The sequence below is a fragment of the Cyphomyrmex costatus genome, unplaced genomic scaffold, assembly GCF_001594065.2.
Source record: "Cyphomyrmex costatus isolate MS0001 unplaced genomic scaffold, Ccosl1.0 scaffold254, whole genome shotgun sequence".
Classification (NCBI taxonomy): Eukaryota; Metazoa; Arthropoda; class Insecta; order Hymenoptera; family Formicidae; genus Cyphomyrmex; species Cyphomyrmex costatus.
Genome location: NW_017276629.1, coordinates 586,863 through 608,258, shown reverse-complemented (window position 1 = coordinate 608,258; position 21,396 = coordinate 586,863). Strand labels below are relative to the sequence as shown.

The 21,396-nt window shown below is 28.8% G+C and overlaps 2 protein-coding genes across 2 annotated transcripts in view; both read left to right on the top strand.

The window, feature by feature from the left end:
- Positions 1 to 429: 429 nt before the first annotated feature.
- On the top strand, positions 430 to 2,635 carry Myd88 (myeloid differentiation primary response protein MyD88). The gene is made up of 7 exons (XM_018540571.1): positions 430 to 807; positions 896 to 1,095; positions 1,243 to 1,338; positions 1,477 to 1,604; positions 1,703 to 1,871; positions 1,962 to 2,121; positions 2,209 to 2,635. The coding sequence occupies exons 1-7, from the start codon at positions 692 to 694 to the stop codon at positions 2,633 to 2,635; spliced, it is 1,296 nt and encodes a 431-aa protein (XP_018396073.1). The 5' UTR covers positions 430 to 691.
- A 1,350-nt stretch (positions 2,636 to 3,985) lies between these two features.
- Positions 3,986 to 21,396, top strand: part of Nca (neurocalcin homolog) — a 154,335-nt gene continuing 136,924 nt past the window's right edge. The window contains exon 1 of the mRNA XM_018540606.1: positions 3,986 to 4,073. The gene's annotated coding sequence lies outside the window, so the exon portion shown is untranslated. The remainder of the gene's footprint in view (positions 4,074 to 21,396) is intronic.

Below are 21,396 nucleotides of genomic sequence, written 5' to 3'. Positions count from 1 at the left end.
ACATTTTGTGGGTTAAATGTCGGGAGGATACGGCGTTTTTAACAAATGATATTAAGCGCTAAAACCGTTAAATATTGGGGAGCTATTTGTACGCAATAAGATCTAATTGCTAACAGAACAAGAAAAATATACAAACGTAACATTGAAGTATATATGACGTTTAAATTTAACAATTATATTCCATTCTCATCACATGACTCACATTTAAACTCGTCACTTCCGAGGAGAGGATCGCAAGAAGCACTGAAATTCCCCCATTCTTTTCCTCAGAATTCCCCAGAATCTACAGGAGAAGCCCTGAACCAGAGAGAGAACCAGAAAACCTCTCTTCACCACTCCTCGTCCTCACCTCTCATTGCCTAAACCACTTGTAGTAGTCTGTTTCTAGTGAATGTAGAGTGAAATAAAGGTTTTTCGCATGAATGGAAATCTTACAATAGAAAAAAGATCCGTGAACAATCGTTGACATCTAATGTATGCTAATTACATACATAAGAAATCATCAGAAAGCAAATCGTAGCAATGATGAATTGTTGTAACAAAGCGTTACGTCAAATACTTTATTGCAAAGTAACAATACTGTTGTAGTTACACTGTGACAACGTCAACTTCGGATAGTATATAAAACGCAGTAAATTGTATCTCTATAAATATCTATTTAAATAAAAGAAAGAGAAAAGAAGAAGTAAAAATGACGATTGATTTATCAACTGTGCCGCTTGCTGCAGCCACTGTTACGAGCAGACAAGTTATTGCAACAATGTTAAACCCAGTGAAAGTTCTGCCAAGCGATAACGGTTTGCCAAGGTATACTATCGTTCGCAATTTTAATAGTTATAAATATGCATTTTTGAAAATATCATTTGTGTTAACTAATTTTTAAACAAATTACAAGGGATTGGAGAGGCTTGGCGCATCAGTTAGAACTCAGCTCAAAATTTGTGTCAATGCTTGTGTCACATTCTGATCCAACAATGCGCATATTCACAGAGTTGACAGACAAAAATAAAAAAGACATTGCAATAAAAGATTTTCAAGCAATGATGGAACAGATGGATAGATGGGACATTATTGATGACACTGAAGCTTTGTTCCGTATGTGTTACATTAAATAAAACAAAAACTTGTTCTTAGATATTCATTAATTTGATAAAAATATATATATAAATAATACAAGGACAAAAAACTTTAGGATAAAAAATAATTACAATTATCGTTCAAAGATTTTTTTAATTGTTGTAGAAAGTGATGCTGAGAGGTATTTGGAACATGAACAAAAAGCTCAAATTTCAGTAGATCCAATGGACGAATGTATCGATAAAAAAATACTTACTTTAGGTTTGTTTAACGATTCATAGTGATAATATTCTTGTTTGATGATTCATACTGATTTTAATTTAAATTATTTTGTGCAATACAATATACTTGATTCATGTACATAATTATATTAAACGACATAATATTTATTTTTCATAGATGATATTCATAGATTAAAACAAGATTTAGGACTGCAATATTACGATGCATTTCTTTTATATGCAGAAGAGGATATTGACTTTGTGAATGAGATGATTGAGAAGCTTGAGGTACAATTCAAGCTAAAGGTATTAAAAATAAATAAAATTATTTGTAACATTTATATTTATGCACGACCTCTTCTTACATAAATTTAAATAAAATGAAATTCTGTTATTGCTTTCAGCTATGTTTGAAAGATCGAGATTTGGTAGCTGGTTTAGAATTCGAACATGAAGCAGTAATGGAGTTAATATCCGAACGATGTAATAGATTACTCATTATAGTATCACCGAATTTAATGAAACACTCAACAAACAAATTTTTTTTAAACTATACTCAAGCTTTAAGTATCGGTACAGCTTCATATCATATTTCTTTTAAAATGCAATTGAAATGATATTAATTTTGAGTATTGTTTTCTAAAAGATCCTATTTTTTCTTAGAAAAGCGACAAAGAAAAATTATACCATGTATATACAAAAGCTGTGAATTGCCATTTCAACTGAAATATATATTTAATTTGGATTATAATCGTAAAGGATTATTTGATTTTTGGGGCAAATTACGTGATTCTATACAAGCTCCAAATTCTACTGCTACATGGTAACGTATTATGTTCTATTTGATTTATTTATATATATATAATAATATTTTAAGAATTTAAATGATTTATACTTATTAATTTTACAGTAGTTCAACTCAAATAGGAAACAACAGTATAATGCAAGAGACCACAGAAGTAAAGAAAATTTGTTCTGACAAATACAGTGATATACCTCATATTACTCAAGAAACAAACAAAGAAACTATAAAATCTCCACAACACAAGAATGAAAATTGTAAAAATGAAATTATTGCGAAAGAAAGTAATATAGAAACTTTAAATGTTAATAATAAAAAGAATAAGACATTCTTACGATGGGAAAAAATTACTTCAAATTTGAAGACGAAACAAATTAAGAAAAACGATCAATTAACTACAGAAGAAATTGTTCAAAATCTGCCATCAGTAAATAACTTAGACAGCTTAGATTTATCAAGTACTTATGAATATAAGAAAAAGAAGAAAAATTTATTTAGCAAATTCACAAAGAAAAAAATTCCTGTGAAGACTTGAAGACACTCATTTATATAAAAAAGTGTATATAAAAATCTCTATTTCACATATATTTTTGTATGTATAAAGTATGTTTATAGTATACTAAATTTAGGAAGATATATCTCAGTGAGAAATGATGGAATCGACATCGAATCAATGTCGATTCATCGTCGAAATCATCAAATTGACGTCGAATTAATGACGATTCGCGTCAATTCCATTGTCATTTTTCAAAATGACAACTGGAATATTATACTTAAAACGAGTTTACTACAATTGTACACATTTTACCAGAAGGATAGTATAAAGTATAAATAAGAATAATTTATTAAGTACTCCGATGCGTTTAACTTATAATAAATGCATTTATTACTTTTTGTTGAAATTATTGATCAAATATATACGTTATTGGATTTATAATTAAATTTTGTTATATAGAAAGTTCATGATTATATATGTAAGAAATAAGATAATGTAAGTATACATATATACATATTATACAATGTGAGATTAATAAATAAATAAATAATATATATTATAAATAATTAATATATATATTTTATACATATGTATAATAAATGTTAAAAATATATGAATAGTATGTATTTATTTTTGGTCCATTATTGTGAGTATTCTGCTAATTGTCAGACTTATTAGATTCTGATAATTTAAGACATAATAAGATATCTTTATCTTTTAACTGTTTTTTACTTACTTAGTATATAATAATGTATTCAATTTAATATTACATTTTCTGATTCAAAAATTAACTTATATATATATATATAATATAATAAATTATGCAAATATAAGATCTGTTTATTCTTTCGTAGCTGAACTTAATTATTGTCCAGTTTAACTTATTGTACACTATTCTTTTTCTCTATAACGTGAAAAGGAAAAAAAAAGAGAAACGCGTAAGAATCAATTAAAAAGAACAACTATCTGTACGTTGTAATTAAAATAATTACATTATTATTGAGATATCAATGATCAGTTTTTCGTAATTGTTTATATTGCTGCAGTCATAGATGAGAATCTTATCAACAGTTTTTTTTAAATAAATTAACTTGAGAGTATCGATAGTTAATAATTTCATTTAATCAGTCGAACGTGACGTTTTAAAAAACACTCAGCTTTTCATTTGATGGTACAATATTAAAAATTTTTTCATTACTATCCGTCAATTATATAATTATCGAATTCGTGCAACAGTTACCGACCACTGGTTATCACCAATCGATGCATACCGGTTTGCCAGCGACGGCCAGAGATGGCGATATGATCGCGCCAATTCCCGCGTGGCGTCGCTCCCGTACGCGCCTGATCGGTAGCGATCGTGGAATGGGATTCCAATATGGCAACCGTCGTGTTAGCCGTACAAGTCAGTGTCGCGGAAATGTTTTGAACTCGCTGAGCAGGCAACCGCGACGACCGGCCGACGTGCGACGCATAGGTTAGTAGGGCGACGCATAAACGCGCCGGCTGTGAAACGTGATCGGTCTACCGGCGCGTGTCACGTAAAAGCTCCGCGGACCGCCCTCGCGAGGACGGTCGCGCGCGTTTTCCCCGCTGTCGCGCGCGCGGTTCCGCGTTTCAATACGCTTTAATACGCTTTCCGCGACCGATCGACGTCGACGGATGTCATCGCCGTTCTGTGAAGTACACGAGGGTTCGGCGCGCGCGACGAGTCACGTACTCCGTAACGCGTGACGCCGCGTCGTGCCGCGTCCGGATCCCGTATTGTGTACGTTTGCGACGACGATATGCGACGATCTTCGCTCTGTCAGTCGCGCCGATCGTCCGCAAACGTCCGTTCTATCCTCTTCTCTCACCCTCGCGTCTCCCCCTTACGTCGCGGACGCAACGTCTTCGCGCGTCAGGTGTGCGACTGCTGTCGTCGGTACTCCTCCGTGGGTACGTGTTTGCATGCATCTCTCTAGGCGTTCCGTGTGTTTGTCGTATGTGTGTGTGTCGTGCATGGCTGGGTGGCGGCGTGAATGTACGAATTTGTTTTGGAAATGTCGCTCACGTCTGTCCTTGCCTTCCCCTCTTCCTCCATACCCCGGCTTTTTTCTACGTGTCTCTCCTGTCTCATATGTGTCGCGCGCGCGGTTCACTGTCACCGCGTATGCATGCGTGCGTGGGTGCGTGTTTGGGCATCAAGAATCCGTTCTCTCCGCTGGACGTCCACGAGACGTCGTCTTCTGCCTGCCTTCCGCATCGTACCACGGCGACAGTGTGCTTCCTGAGATGCGCGACCACGTCGGGACCGTGACACCTGGACCCGGCGACGTTTGGTGAGTTGACGATCTTTTCTTTTATCGGCTTACTTTCGGAGTATCGCCCTTGCGACTAAAGAAAACAGGTTTCTTTACTTTGGAGAAAAACGGGTTTCTTATGGTAAAAAAAAACGGTTTTTTTTAAACTAAAATAATATGGATTCGTATTAAATATATAGGAAAAGATATAGAATTCATTTTTATTGATATTCACTGTTAAAATGTTTGATATCTATGTCATTTTGACATTTAACAATTTCATTTTTTCAAATAACAAAAAGTACTTTTTGTTCTTATAATTTTAAATCGAGGTGGAAACATTCCCTTCTAATAAGTTGATATTTTTTACCAACTATTATCTATCACTTATAATTATTTAAACAATAAATATTTTATTTGAACGATATTCTATACCAATTTTAAAAGGCAAACGAACAATAGTTCATACTGTTGTTAACATAGATATCTTATTATTAATATTGATACATAATTGACATTGTTTTGTTGTGTGTATTAATTATAATTGTACATATATATTAAATTTTAATTATTGAAGCGACGTTCCAATATTATTTCGATCCAAAAATAGTTGGAGATATTTCGATTAAACGTTTCATTAATTTATATTTTAGAATTTAGAATATGTTTTCCGTACATTAAATGCATAATAAAAGTAGCGTCAATTATTCTAACAAAGTATTATTTGTGTTAACAATAGTATGGAACACTTAACTTTTAAAATTGAAGTATAGTATAAAATATCTCCGAATAATATGGTAGTGTATTTATATCCATGACCACACTGCCAATTAGTCATTGTTCTGTGCATTTTAATTGTACCTATTATTTCACAGAAATCTTTTAAATTCTAGAACAAGAGTTCAGAGCTATAATCGTCAAATGCTTAAAAAAATATAATATATCCGAGTAAAATATTTTTAGGGGCTAAGGAAAAGAACTTTTTACTTAGTTTTTTATTCAACATTTCTAGTTTTTCTTTCGGTCATTTTCATCTCTACTCGCGACAGGTGTCTGGCGAGCACGAGATGCGATTCGAGATTGCCTCCGATTGCAAAGATTCGTCTCTTAAACAATATTACATGAAAATTGACCGATGAGATTAAACACACATGAATAAAAAATAATGCCATATTCAATCAAGGCGGTTCTCTTTGATATATAATAATATTTATGAATTAATTTACCTATACCAGGTCGAAAAAACGGTGCATGAACAGCTTTCTAAAACACTAATGTGCATCAATAATATTAAATTGCTTGTCAACATAATCTATAATATTGCTACTCCAGTTTTTATTTATAGAATTATGTGTTTCAAAACTGACAGATAATAAATGCACAGTTTGCTTGAACTGGTAATTGTATAAATTTACGAGAAAGAAATATTATATACCGTGTCTTGACTGAATATATAGGATTTTTTTTTATTCATGTGTATTTTGCTTCTTTTTAACAGTCAATATTTGATGAAAAATTGATATACTTACTACATAGAATGTCTTTTAAAACTATTAGGCACTTTTAATCATTTTTTGATGAATTTAAAATCAACTTTTTTAAAACAAAAATAGTGACTCGTCATTATTAAAATTGACTAGGTTGTCGATTTTTGAAAAATGAAAATGTTAGGTTGATCATTAAAACTTATTGCTTTTTTTTACGTCATTTCTTGATTATTAATAATCAAATTGAAGTTCTGTCAACTAAATTGAGATTAGCTGAAAGTTAGTTCCCTGAGGTTAGCTGAAGAATGTAGTTTTATTATTTTTTAGCTCGAAACTTAATTTCTAAAAAATTAATTTTTATTTTTCAAATTTTTAAAATTGAAGAAATTATATTAATGTGTCCTCTACACTTTTTTAAAAGAAAAAAGTCAGTCTTAAGTTAGTTATAGAAATTTTTATAAGAACATTTGATAATTTTTGTACATCATGTTTATCATCTTCTAATTAACAAACAATGATAATATAACAAAAATTTTATCTTATTTATAATTATTTGTAAACGATGAATATCATTATGCTCGATTTTATAAAGAGTTAATTCTCTCGGTTAACCACTGTTTCGATTTTTACTTGTTATTTTATATATCTACTAAGTCTCTCCAAAAAAGATACAGATTTTCAAAATCTTTTTAAAGTTGTTATTAACCATCAACGTTTTTATTATAAAGTTCTATTATATAATCTATACAAATATTGATGAAAATGTTTGAAGCAATTTTGAAACATCTCATTTGCGTTTGCATATATATTCTGGAATGGCAAACATGTTAAGAATGTCAGGAATAGTAGAAACTCTACCTCGAATTCTACCTTGTATTTCAAATTTTAATATTTTCATTGTTATGTCAAACATTACCAATCTTATTTCCCGATTACATGCTCAGTCATTAATTTCTTTTCGATATCGTTGAAATATCGCAGACATACAATTAATTATGTTGAGATGCCGCAGAGAACGTGAATAATGAACGATTTATTTCGAAGAGTTGTCATTGTATTTTCATTCAACATTTGTATTGGATTCTGCTCCATTCCGAGCATTATCCCCGAATTGTATTGCTTCAAGTTTAATTCCGTTCCTCTAATCCAAGATTCTATATTCTATTCTATCAGCTCAGATTTCGCTTCTGTTTCTTTTGACAATCCTTTTCGATTAATCAAGTACATTGTGTAATAAAGTACAATCACTGTTTATAAAATGATTATTTACGAAAATTTGTATATACATATATATCTTATACACACACATTACATTTTACGTAGCGGAAATGCCATTTTATTTACCTCAGCGATAATTATAATCGCTTCCGGTTATTTTTGATATGTATTTACATAGAAGTACAGATATGATTTCATGACACAGTCGCTTGATTACGTGTACTCCATCATGTACCGCATTTTATCACAATCCTTGAACATGATATCTTGAGTTTTTTTCCAAGTATGTTTGTGATATAAAGTTACAATTACGCGACATGTCCGCTCAAAGCTCGTATATCAATGCTGATATATCAAATTAAATCATTTTAACATATGTGTATATTGTGAAGGAGACAATTCTTAATCGCGGTTTTTCAAATCTCGAGTTATAAATGATGTATAATGTGTGTCTTCATTTTTAAATCTATTAAATAACGAATTTTTTTATATTTTATATTAAATAATGAATTCATATTTATGTACGCAATGAAAGAATGGAAAAGAGGGGAGGGGGAAAATCGTAAAATTTAAATAAATTGTCTGTTAAATACTTTGATCTTAATATTTTAAGTAAACATTTTTGTTTTAAATCGTAATAATAATGAATTTATCAGTATAATAGAATAAAGATACGTGTGTGTGTATGTATAAACGCAAATAAATAAATCTGACGTCTACATTTAATTAAATATTACAATAACGGTTACCATAGCAATTAACATAAGAATGGGTCGAATGTAATTCTGGCACGTATTTTCTCTCGCGCGTATATAGTGTACGGAGGATAAATGTGCAGCTTACTAAATCCGGTTTACTAATAAATCTTGCCGACCGTAAACAAAGTAACAGACCCCGACGACTAAAGACTACGAAAATGTAGAATCTTGAGAATAGTTTGTACTTTATGATTTGAGAAATTTTTTATAAGATGCTTATTACGTTACCATGAATGAATTATGTATTAGAGATCACGCGACAATAAATGTACCAATGCTCGAGTAATTAAATTCTCTTGAAGAGAATTCATCAACTCGAAACTCGAAAACTCTATGTAACAATGAGCTCACAATTTTTTTTCTTACTTTATCTATGTTTACTCGTCGGCAAGATTCTATATAACTAGTAGCACATCGTACAAAGATACCAAAGTAAAATTAGAACATATACGCTTAGTATCTGATAAGGTATTACTTTACGAAGTTAAAGGTTCTTACATGACATTCGAATTAATTTCAAAACCGTTTATTTTACAACATACTTTAAATTAATTTTTTTAGGCTTATACATTATAATTTCCATAAGAGATCTCGTCAAAAATTTGAGTTAAATTTTCTTAAAAACAATAATATTCTGAAATTTTATTAATGATGAAAAAATAATCTGGTAAGGTTTTTTTTCATTTAAAATATAGGATTGAAACAAAAGTTTGTAGCGCTACTTTATTTGTACCGTGCATACATGTTTGAAAAACAAATTTGGCAATTATATGATACTAGAGCACTTTGAATTTCTTGGAATGAAATCTCACTCCGAAAAAAAAGTGAAAATTTGCTACTCTTATTCAAGAGTGTAAATTTTTCACACTTTTTTGATAGTGACAGTATTTCAACTCTTTTAGAGTGAAATTTTACTCCAAGAAATTTAGAGAGCTAGGTTCCAGCTTTTCAGCGAATAAGTTGTTTAAATTGTGGTATGATAATTTTTAACAGAATTATAAGTAAATCAAAGACACACAAAACGCTTTTTTTTTTATTTAATTCCCGGCTAAAAAGTTTACACATTGCGAACATTTTTGCAAACTTTCTTTGAAGCATAAGATAAGCTTATAAAATAAAAAGAAAATTTTTCATTATATCTAGCTTGTAGTTTTCCATATGTAAAAATAACCGAACTCACAGAAACTTAAAAGACACAGCGACCTTTCGAAAGTAAAGATTTTAAGCTTTAAAACCTTTTTTTATAAATTTAAATTTCATTCATTTTTAACAAAGTTACAGTTACTTCAATTTCGAAGTTCGTAACGTTACGAACTTTTGTTCCAATCCAATAGAATCTCGTCAACTGTCGTATTACGAGCGATTACTGAACACGAACTTCAATGAATAACTAAAGGAGCGAGTTCGAATTTCTAACAACTTTTTATTGCATTTTTATAATTGTATTTTATATTTCGGCCGTCGATCAAATAGACACGGATTATATTCGACACAAGAAAGTTATTTTACGCTCCAGACGTGCACACACAAACTATTTGGCGTACTATTTTCAAATTGTATTGAATAATTATTAGAATGTAATACCGATGTGATGTGATACATCTTTTCTGATACATCTTATATTTACTTGTATTACTTTGACATTGCACTGTATTACTAGAAAAAGAATATCTCAATTCATTTTGACTTTATATTTTTATGTTTCTTTATACAATGTTTAACGGAGCAATTCTCTTGTCTTACTCAAATTATTTTTGTATTATATATGAAACAGGATTGGTAAAATTTCATATTATTTAAAATAAAGTTTATACCAGTGGTTCAAAAATCATATTTTCTGCAAAAATGGGCAAAAATTGATGATCTCTAAAAAGCAATAAAATAAATAGAAAATTTTGTTATCGATATTCTAATTCAACATTCTAGTTTTAGTATTCTAGCTTACAATTAGTGTTAATTGAGAGATTGTTCAATTTAAGTTTTATCTAAAATAAAATCTATAATACAATAGATTAAGAATTGACGTAAAACAAATAAATTAATTTTTTATCACAATATTATAATACTATAAATAGTAAACGCAAAGCAAATCTATATTGGTATAAAAAATTTACTCTGTTATTATTATGTTTTTCTCATAAAATAAAAAATTAAAATTTAATAACATTTATGTTATTTCCAAAGTTTTTATTTTAAAAATATATTCCAGACATTAATTTTATTTAAAAAATATTTTATTATATGAGGTGTGTGTTTTGTGACTATTAGTTCGTTTTGTTTTTCTATCTCTCTGCGCGTAATTAGAATAATTATAAATTAAATAAAAAGTATCTTTTTATAAAGCATGGAAATATAAATTATTGTGTATTAATCATTTTTATAGATTTTGCTAGTTTGTTGCATTCGACAAAAAAAAAACACCGACGGTAAAATCTGGAATTTACCATGGCTTTTTTTTCTATTGAATTTTTCCGATCAACTCTGACATGCAGCAAAGATGGTTTTACAAGTTTGATATGAATTGACTATTATATGTATATGAAACAAAAATTATTTATTCTACTAAAGTGAAGAAAAGAGGAGTTAACTTTCCGCATATGTTTCTGTCTTCAGACTTAGGAAGTAGAGAGTTAATAGCTTATACACACATATATGCATTACTGCACGCGATAGTAAATTATACGAAAATTTACCGATACCTCTTTGAGGACAATTTGTGTAAATGTACTAGAAATACGCAAATTTGAATAGTCTGTTGATTCATGAGAAGTAAATTTTCAATTTTTAATATTTACGTTTCAAATTAGACAATTGCTATTTCTACATCTTATTTATCGGCTCAGTGCCAATCTTTGCACTCGACAGCTACTACTCTTCATTTATCTTCATTTTCTATGCAATTCGTCATGCTGTGCTTTAAATTGACAATAATATCTGATTAGATTTAATGTATAGTCTTACGTTTTCTATGAACAATTGGAATTTTATTTTTAATAATTCAATAGTTGCTATATTGAATAAAAATGACAAGAGTATGTAAGTATAGATAAAAATGTAGATAATTTTTTATCACTCAAATATCTAATGTTATATGAATATATCTAACGTTTGAATTATCTTTGTTACATAAATTAATTATTAGATTTAAAATTTAATATTGTTTAATTATTAGAATATTATTGAATTTAATGAATTACCTAATTGTGTTTTTGAAATAATTTTTTTATAAAACATTCAAATCATGAAATAATATCGTTACATTTTAAAAATACATAGATGGAGGTAAATTAACGTATTGTTTGACAAATTTTAGCTGAATTTAATGCAAAAATTTGATTTTTTTTTTAAGCAATTTTCCTTTCACTATAATCTCGTGATCTCATGATAATGAAACGATCGTATGACAACAGTTTTTAATTAGGTCAGGTATGAAATTTACACCATAATGGATCTTTGCACCTAATCTCGAGCAAACAGTTCTCCGTTCTTCTCTGCACTTTCATGGTCGTTGCATTGTTATCGTGTTAACATTATATCGCGTAGTGCAGTTGGGAATGTGAATAAAGAGTACACTAGAAATGTTGCTCATATTTCTTGGGGCACAATTTATTAAGATATACCGTTCAATGCATTTTCCTTGAAGTATCTTCGAATGTCTGAACTATAATTCTCTGTTTCTCTATGTGTTTCACGTATACGCATTTGCGATGTGCATGGGAATGTAATGTGCCGCAATAGATTACGCTTATCTTCGTATCTTTTTCTTATGTGATATTACCGTGAAATACAGATATTTCTGCTGCAAATTGATCAATAGTCGTGCCGAATTATTGTCTTTTTTCGCAGAGAAATAAATCATTTTATTAGGAATATTTCAATATATTTTTACTATTTTGTTTACTTATTTTACCAATTTTTATAAATCTAGAAGTGACACAATACATATTTAAGAATTATCTTTTGTCTTTGGTATTTTTTAAATTAAATATTACATGTACTTATATATTTTTACAAATATATTGAAGAAATACTGATATATAATATAATAAGAAAAATGTTGTAAAAGTGTTAAAAAATGTTTCATCTGAAACTTTTTTGTCTATAAAATGTACTGGCGCGTTTTAGTAAACTCTGTTACCGAGACGTAGTTGGTGCGTCTGATATTTACTGGTGAATTATTATTGTCGCATTGTATCATCCTCTAATGTATTCTATTGTATTCATATACATCAGGCATAATTGATATATTCTAACATAATTTCATGCAGGATTAGTATTCTAATTTTTTAAAATAAACAATTATCTGGGGTGTTTTTTATATCATAGTTAAAATTATTATTATTATTATTGTATATTATCGATTATTTTCTGATTTATTAGTGTTTGAAAATAATTTAGATATGGATTTAATTACAATTTTCTGAAGAAAGTAAGTCAAAACTAAATATTAAACTAACTAAATAAGCATGTTAAATAGTTTATTATGCTAGTAATTTTCTAAAAAATGGATTTAATTAATAAAACGCTTTTTATGCGAGAGTTTTTGATATTTAAAGGTTCCTACGAATATAGTTATTAAAAAAGAAAAATATGTTAAATGATATACATACAAAACAATATTTTACAATTCACATTTTTTTTGCCGCTGGAATGTAAAAATGCTCCAAATGATTATTTCCGGGTTAACGAAATTCGATTTTAATCTGTTATGCTGGCTAATGAAATATTCATACAATTAAAATCTTTATAGGCGACTACATCCTTAGTGATAATTTATCTTTCTGACGTGACCTTTATAAAGCAAGGAATTACCAAAAGAGACGAGTTTATCTATGTTTCACTGCCAAATGTAGGATGAAATATGATTTCGTCGAACGGCTTACGTTCTTCGATGCAATCGCTCACCGGTTTTGGCACCGAAAAATTTGCCATTGTGATCGTAGGTTTATAGATAATCGAATAATATAAACTTTCGTGTAACATACGAATTATTTTCTACTTCAAAAGTTTTTATGGATATATACGTATATTGATGTCATCGCACTCTTTCTCTATTTTTATTTATTCGTGACTTTTGTCTGTTGATCTTCTGATCTTCATGATACTGCTAATCATTTCGAGACCAAGACAGTTCCTTACACGTACTTAACTTACTTTAGATAGCAAAAATTGATATAATTGTATTGTAACAGTATAATTTTGTTGAGTTTAACTTTTGATCTTGTAGAATACCGAAAAATTTATTGAAGTGTATCTGCCAATTGTTGGTTTCTTTGTTTTCGTGGTTCTCGTTAACATATAGATCATTTTTGTATGTTTATGCCAAGGAAGTTTATTTACAGAGGTTATACCAAACGTCAATTAGAGTTGTGAAATAAGTGAATACTAATTGGAATCTTGTAATTTTGAAATGAATTGATTTAATTATATACCTAAAGATATCGTATAAAAAATAATTTTTTAGAATTATTTGAAACTATCGAAACATTAAAATATTTTAGTTTTCAAACTGTTCAGAAATTAACCCATTCAAGATCGATTTTTATACAATTAAGATATGTGAAACATCTCTGATTGTAAATTAAGTTAATTTGAATTTGAATGATCGATATTTAAATGATAATTATTAAAATAATAAGTAAGAGCAAGCATTAATATATTTGCATACATATAGTATAGGAATGAAAAAAAGAGTATAAATTAAAATTAGAATTTCTTCTGTAATTCTCTCTCTCTCTCTCTCTCTCTCTCTCTCTCTCTCTCTCTCTCTCTCTCTCTTTTTGATATCAATCTAATTAAATTACAAAAATATATGAATTCCAAAAATTATTTTTGGGGGGGGGTAATGGTAAACTCTTAATTTTATCTCTTGCGTTATGTAACTGATTCTATTAAAAGTGAAAAGCCAAAGGAATGTAGCGTATTGATAAAGTACTAATTTTTTATATTAATATAGTCCTCTAGAGATTATAATTTTAGAAAATAGTAGAAAAACCTATTATTCTCATCTGATTTAATGGTTTGATGAATTCAAGTTTCAAGCATAAAAAATCTTCAATTATAGTCACGAGAGCTACCATCATCGTACTTTATGTCCCCGAGAGGTATTTAGATATTACTGCACTTTTTATGATTGCGTCGTTCGTGGGAATACCTTTTGTAGCTCGTCTGGCCAGAGTTTGCAGAGGCGATGGTAATATGCAAAGATGGTAACGATCCCAGGCGGCGAATATATTGCACGAGGATTGTCGGTTACACAATTCCTTCGTCCGGAATCGGTGGATCAAACTATCTTGGCATCGTTCCATCTTGCGCTTCGATTTCTTACTTCGACTACGTTTGCCAAAATTGTGCCATAGATTAGCGCATTAGTTGCCAATATGAGGATGTAACAATGCCTTTGATGCTAAGAAAAGTTTGCATAAGAATAATTTTCTTTTATTGTTTAAAATATATTATTTTAATATATTTTTAACAAAAATATAATTTAATGTGATTCTTTTAAAGCGCATAACAATAAAATTATTTATATAACAACGAAATTTACAGACAGTTAACAGTGATTGAACTTTTAAAATCTCTTTTTAACATATTATTCAGTCATTATTCAAAATGTTTACAGCTGATGAGTGATGATACAACTAAGCAGATAATATATTAATTGTATGTGAAAAATAAATTTAAGCTATATGGGGAAAAAGTTTTGTTTAATTTAAAATATAAATTAAATTTTTTCTTATGACATTGCATTTTTGGAAAAACTTAAATCTCTTATCTTATCATACAGATTCATCAATTTTTTGATTAGTAGATATTTTGCATATAATCACTCATAATTTACACCAAATTTTGCATTTATATGTGAATAAATATATTTCATTTTAATTTAAATATGTGTTAAATAAGAGAGTAACTATATCTATCAATTATCTATTAATTTAATTAATTATATTGTATATTATTATCGATTACAATAGAATAGGTAAATTTTAAAACCACCTGGAATTATATTGTATATAAAATAATTTTTAAAATGTACAATAGGATAATAACAAGATACTAAACGTAAAATTAGTAACACGCTGAGCAAATTAATAATTACATTTAGCTGATCGAATAAAAAATTTATCAAAAAAGAAAAGGAAAACGATACGATTATGAGCATTGTTTGCTTGTTTTCGTAGATTCACGTGGAAAATACTGACAGTGTTTTTACATAGATTATGTTGAGAGATAGGCAGCTTATACGTCTCTCAGTGTATATATACAGCTATCAACTGTTCATACATCGGCGCCCGATGCTGATCCTCGGAGTAACGTTTGATCCAATTTTCCTTCAAATTCTCTTGCATTGAAGCAGAATGCAGTCAAATATTAGTTGTGTTCAAAATATCTTCTCTGCATTGTATATCGATCTTTCTAAGATATCAATGCTACTTTTTGCGAACCGATCAGACGAGAATATCGATTGGTTTTCTTTAAAGATATCATGTCCTCCCTCGCGACTGATTTAAAAAGTTTGATGGGAAAAAAGAGGCTAACCTTGGTCTTTTCTTTCGCACGACTATTGTATAATCCTCTCAATATGAGATCAATCGTAATATTGATTTTGTTGTCAATACCAATTGATGATTAGTTTTTCCTGTATTATTTGATACGAAAGTTACCATTCAGAAATACCCACGGTTATAAATTTAATCTATTAAGTATGTACAGAAATATGTTTTTCTTATTATTTATTTTACCTGATTAAGTCACGATGAAGACGATTGTAGAAACTTTATGACGTATGAGATGACAAAAAGTGTAAAAATAATGGAAAAACGATCTTACTGCACCAAGATTAGTATGCAGCAAAATATTAAATAGTTTCAATTGAGAAGCTAAAACAAATTGATTAATGATATCTATGTTATCTCCAGAAACGCACGAGTGACGTTCAGTTCTTGAGAAATGATCTTTGACACATTGAAGGTTTGAAATGAATTAAAAGAGATAAATAATTTATAAAAATATATGACGCAAAAACATGAATTATACAAAGACACACTTGGAAAAGATGATTTAATTGCGTAACTTAATATATTATAAATAATTTCGATACGAAGATTGATCAGGGTTCGATATTTATATTGCGCACATTTAAAAAAAATTTTTAATCTAAGTAACATTTTTTTTAATAGTGTTAAGTAAACATTTCCTTATTGCAAATATGTAGATATTCATTAAACGTATGTTAATGAAGTTGGCTCCCCGACACTAATTTGTTCATAGCTTTTTAACTACAGGTGTTCAAACGAAAAATCGAATCATTGACTGATTATAAAAAGAAGTACTGAAGATGATCAGATTGTGACCGAAACGGTTACTCTTATATTAATTAATTTGAAATATATAACTTATTGGCAATCAACATCCTGCACTTGTGGCTGTATGCTCATTAATTTTATGTTGTTTCATTGAGCCACGTTAAATTTTGTATCTTTTCAAAAAAATTCAATTTACAGTTTTTACACGAAAAAAACCCTAATTTTCCTTAACTATGATATATATGTTAACTATTCCATATAATATGTATATAAATGGCAATGTTTTTAACATAAGTTATCTTCGATAATAATAATTTGTCCGTAATGATTGATGCAACTTGTCAGTAAAGCAATTTTGCAGATCCGTCAAAGCGATTGCGATTAGATAATGCATCGAAGATACCGATTAATTAAGAAAAATGTGTACGCACATGTAAGGTGTCATATGTATGTTTCGTATTAGTGACACATCGCAAGAAATACGTTAGGGATACGGAGAAAGAAGTTGCAGAAAAAGAGATGACTCTGCGACGAAAAGTCAAGGCTGTTTTTCGTCACAGAAGGTCTGTTAAGGAAACATTGGAGACCGTGTCTCGCTGGAGGATAAGAGAGCCTGTTCGTTCTTATTAGTTAAAGAATACTACGACGCGAATCAGACGGAACTAACACTCTAATTAAGAGTTTGCGCGCGCGGTTTCGGACTTAATTTTTCTTCACATATTTAGGTTGAAAAGCCACTTTGACAAACAGACCGCTGCCTGATAATTTATGCACTATATCCTTGTCACGCATTGAATAGACATAGAGTATATAAATATATAAAATTATATATATATATATATATAATAATAATATAAGTACGGAAATCAATTTTAAATGTTTAATCTTTTTATTAATTTTTAAAAGAAGTTAAAGGAATGTAACGAGTAAATTGTTAAGTTAAAGATTGACGGATATAATTTTTTTAGAGCATTTAAATGAGAATTACGATTATATATAGGTAACATTTTATTTAACCAATAGTCTCCAGTTTTCCGTAACTTTATATTTCAACATTAATCAGTAATTTATTTTTTTTCTAATTTGTTGAGTTTTAGTGACATAGCAACATGATTAAATATTTCTATAAGAATATATTATACATAATATATGTACAATGAATTATTCACAAATTGAATATGTTAATATACAAAGTGATCAATGAGAATGAGTTGAAACTAAATGGTTATTACTTTGTAATAAGTAGACCGAGCGAAATGAATCGATCAAACGCTGTTTTGTAGAGAAAATTTGTCAATTTTATTACGGTATATGTAAAAGATATAATAACCATTTACTTTTAACTCATACCCTTTGAACACCTTGTAATATTAAAAACTTTAAAGATAATATTAATACGCTGTTCTTTATCATTTAAAAATATATTAGAAAGTAATATTTATTTATCAAATTGGTTTATTTAATTAAATTTAATTATTTAATTAAATAAACTTACATCATCAATTTTATTTAGCAGTATTCGCATATATTTAATATTAAAATCAAATGGATTAAAAATGATATACTATTATTTTTTGATATAACCGATTTGTTGAGTTATTGAACACATATAGTAGTAATTAAAATGATATGTCTATACACAAGAAATATATTCTAAATATGACTATTTACAATATTTACACAAGAAGATACTTTTTGATGAGAATTAATGTTATTGACATTCATATTGAATTATATTTTTCGCGAGGAGGTACCTTTTCTACATACGATCGCAGCATTGAGAGCGTTCGACACCTTATCGAAGAAAGAACAGGGTGTAAGGGATATTTTTACGATCATTTGTATCCTACACCTTGACCTTTTCCCTCAATGGAAAAACGATTATGTGCGGGAAGACAAAGCTTATCGTACCTTTCATGCAGATAATATAGGTCCCTAAATCATTTCAATTTCCGTTACTGTAAGCTAGTAGTTTCCAGGAAACGGCCGCACACACCCTTTATAAATCTCTCTCACATTGTTTTTTTTCTTCCGATTTGATTTAGGTACAAACCCATAGATACAATCCGTTACATCATATAAAGAAATTTATATAATGTTTTACATTTAATAGAAATTTTCTTTTTCATTCTATTCCATAATTATATTATTATCTTACATGATATTCTTAGCAAAATGTAATTATATTTTGTTAAGAATTTTAATATTTATTAAACAAAACTTAACTGAATAAAGAAATAATTATTTTTATTTGTATCTTTTTTTATCTACACACACATACACGTAAAAAATGATACAAATTCGTAAAATTTAACACTGTTTTTTTATATGTACATAATATCTTGGTATAATATATAGGTATATTTAGGATAATTAAAACAGTAATTTTTTAGTCTCACCGTAAAATTATATAATTGTGTATTTATAGAATTTTTTTATTTAATATTTTGTGTATATATGTATGTACGTAATTTGTATTATTTGATGCAGAATTAAATGTAAAGCTGTGTTATTGATTTATTCTAAGAGTTTTACGTTTATCGGAAAAAATCTCTCATATAGTAACTTTTATGGATATGTGATATTCCTTTTGCTCTTAACTCGGGAATAGTTGCTTGGAGTATTTTTATACTCCAGCGGCGAAAAAAATGAAAATTGTAAAATATTTTATATGGATATCATATTTAACATATTTTTTTCTTTTTTAATATGTAATTATTTGCGATTTTTAAATATGCAATTCTGTTGAAAACTGAATTCTGTTTTCTTTTATAATTCAAGTTTACATTCACTCCCTAGCCCTTAATTTTCGTGTAATATAATAGAGAAATAATTACGGGATTATATTTGCAAGTAGTCTAGATGGATGCAGATCTTTTTGTTATAATATTTTATTTGAACGATTAGTATTTTTTGTTATAATTTTTGTTTTTAGGCAGTTTTATCGTCTACTTTTGTTGTAATAACTTTTAGAGTAATACTTTCAATCTTGTAATTCATCTCCTCTGACAGGATTTATCCTTAGAGAATATGCAATATTTTCTGGCAATATATACTGACCCAGGCATACTCTATTCCATTTTATATTCTGCTCTAGTAGTTCGTTAATTAGACAAGTGTATGACATAGTAGCGGTTTTGCTTATTATCACAAAAAGCAGTGTATTGTATCCTAGAAATTCCGATAAAACCATGAAGCGGAGAGAGGAAAATCATGTATCTGGGCGTGTAACTTTGCAAAAAGCTGATTTTCTTCGCTATGATTGTTTCAAAGACGTACAATCACCATGAAAATCACTTTCTGTAGAAAGTGTAATTAATATATCAGTGACCTATATACAATTTTGCCGGTGAATTATGATTTTAAATTTCAGGTTGAATATCGCCGTTTCTATTACTATAGATTATAATCTTGATTTAACTTATTTTTCATCTTTGTCTAGATCTGGGAATTATTAAGGATAAAGAATAAATTAAACCGAGATTACAATTAATCTGCATTGGTAGAAATGGACATAAATGCAATAAATGTAATTTTCGTTTACGGTTTTGGATATAAATGGACATAAATATTTTTTTATTTATTTAGAGAAAATTAAGGAAATACGATTTCTAATGCAGTTATAAAAGACAATTTTATATTAAATTATGCTATTATCTTTTACATCTTAAATTATTTTTCTTATGAAGAAAAATATATGTGTATATTTAAGATATACTCACAAAAAAAAAGATACTTTATTTAAATATTAAATCTTATAAGACCGTACATGTGAGGAACACAACCAATAAGAAATTGTTTTTAACGGTCGAACTGGATCCTTAGGTGCTATTATAATTCCGTGGCATTATAATAACACCTAAGATCCAGCTCGATCGTTAAAGGCAAAGATACTTTAGTTTGTTTTGGAAATCTTTCGATTATAATTCAATTTTATATCGGTAAAAGATTTGAGAAATGTCCAGAAATGTATTGGATATATTTTTAAATAAGAATTTTATAGTAAGGTATTTTGTAATGTTTCAAAAGTGATGCTTCTAGTCGACGCATCTGTACTCTCTGGATCTAACTAAATGGATCTTATTAGAATGTACATGTCTATTTTTATCTGATTGCTTAATTCCGTGTTGGAACGTACGTGTAGCCTGAGCAAATTTTCTAATCGCATAATGTACAATAACGCAAAGTAAGCAGTAATGAGATTAGAGTAATCTGGGTGGGTCTAATTGACGTATAAAATACGCTTTGCTACACGTTATTATTTGTCAATTTGTGGAATGATCAAAAGAAATGAATGGGTGCTATTGTTATTTCTCAAAATTATAGTTACTCTATTATTTAATAAAAATAATTTTTTTATGAGCTGCGAGTACACACACGCGAATACTTTTAAATTAAAGGCGCATTATAACTGACGATTCTTACAACGTGTTTGAGAATTAACTCCCCATGCCTTTCTAATCCTCGCCTTTAAAACATTTTTTAAACTAACAGAGTATTTACTATTAAAAAAATCTAGAATTTTCAGAGAATATGTCTTTTTTAGCCTTGAAAATCGGGGATTTTTATGGAATTTTGTCAGGACTCGGAAACATTTTTTGAATTTTTTACTTTTAACTTTAAATTTTATCTATTTCTTTTTTATGTATTTTTTTATTTTTTTTTGTAACACGAAATATTAACAATTAGGAATAAGTGGCGTACACATTCGCGTATATTCACGTATATTCTCTGTGTATCGTATGT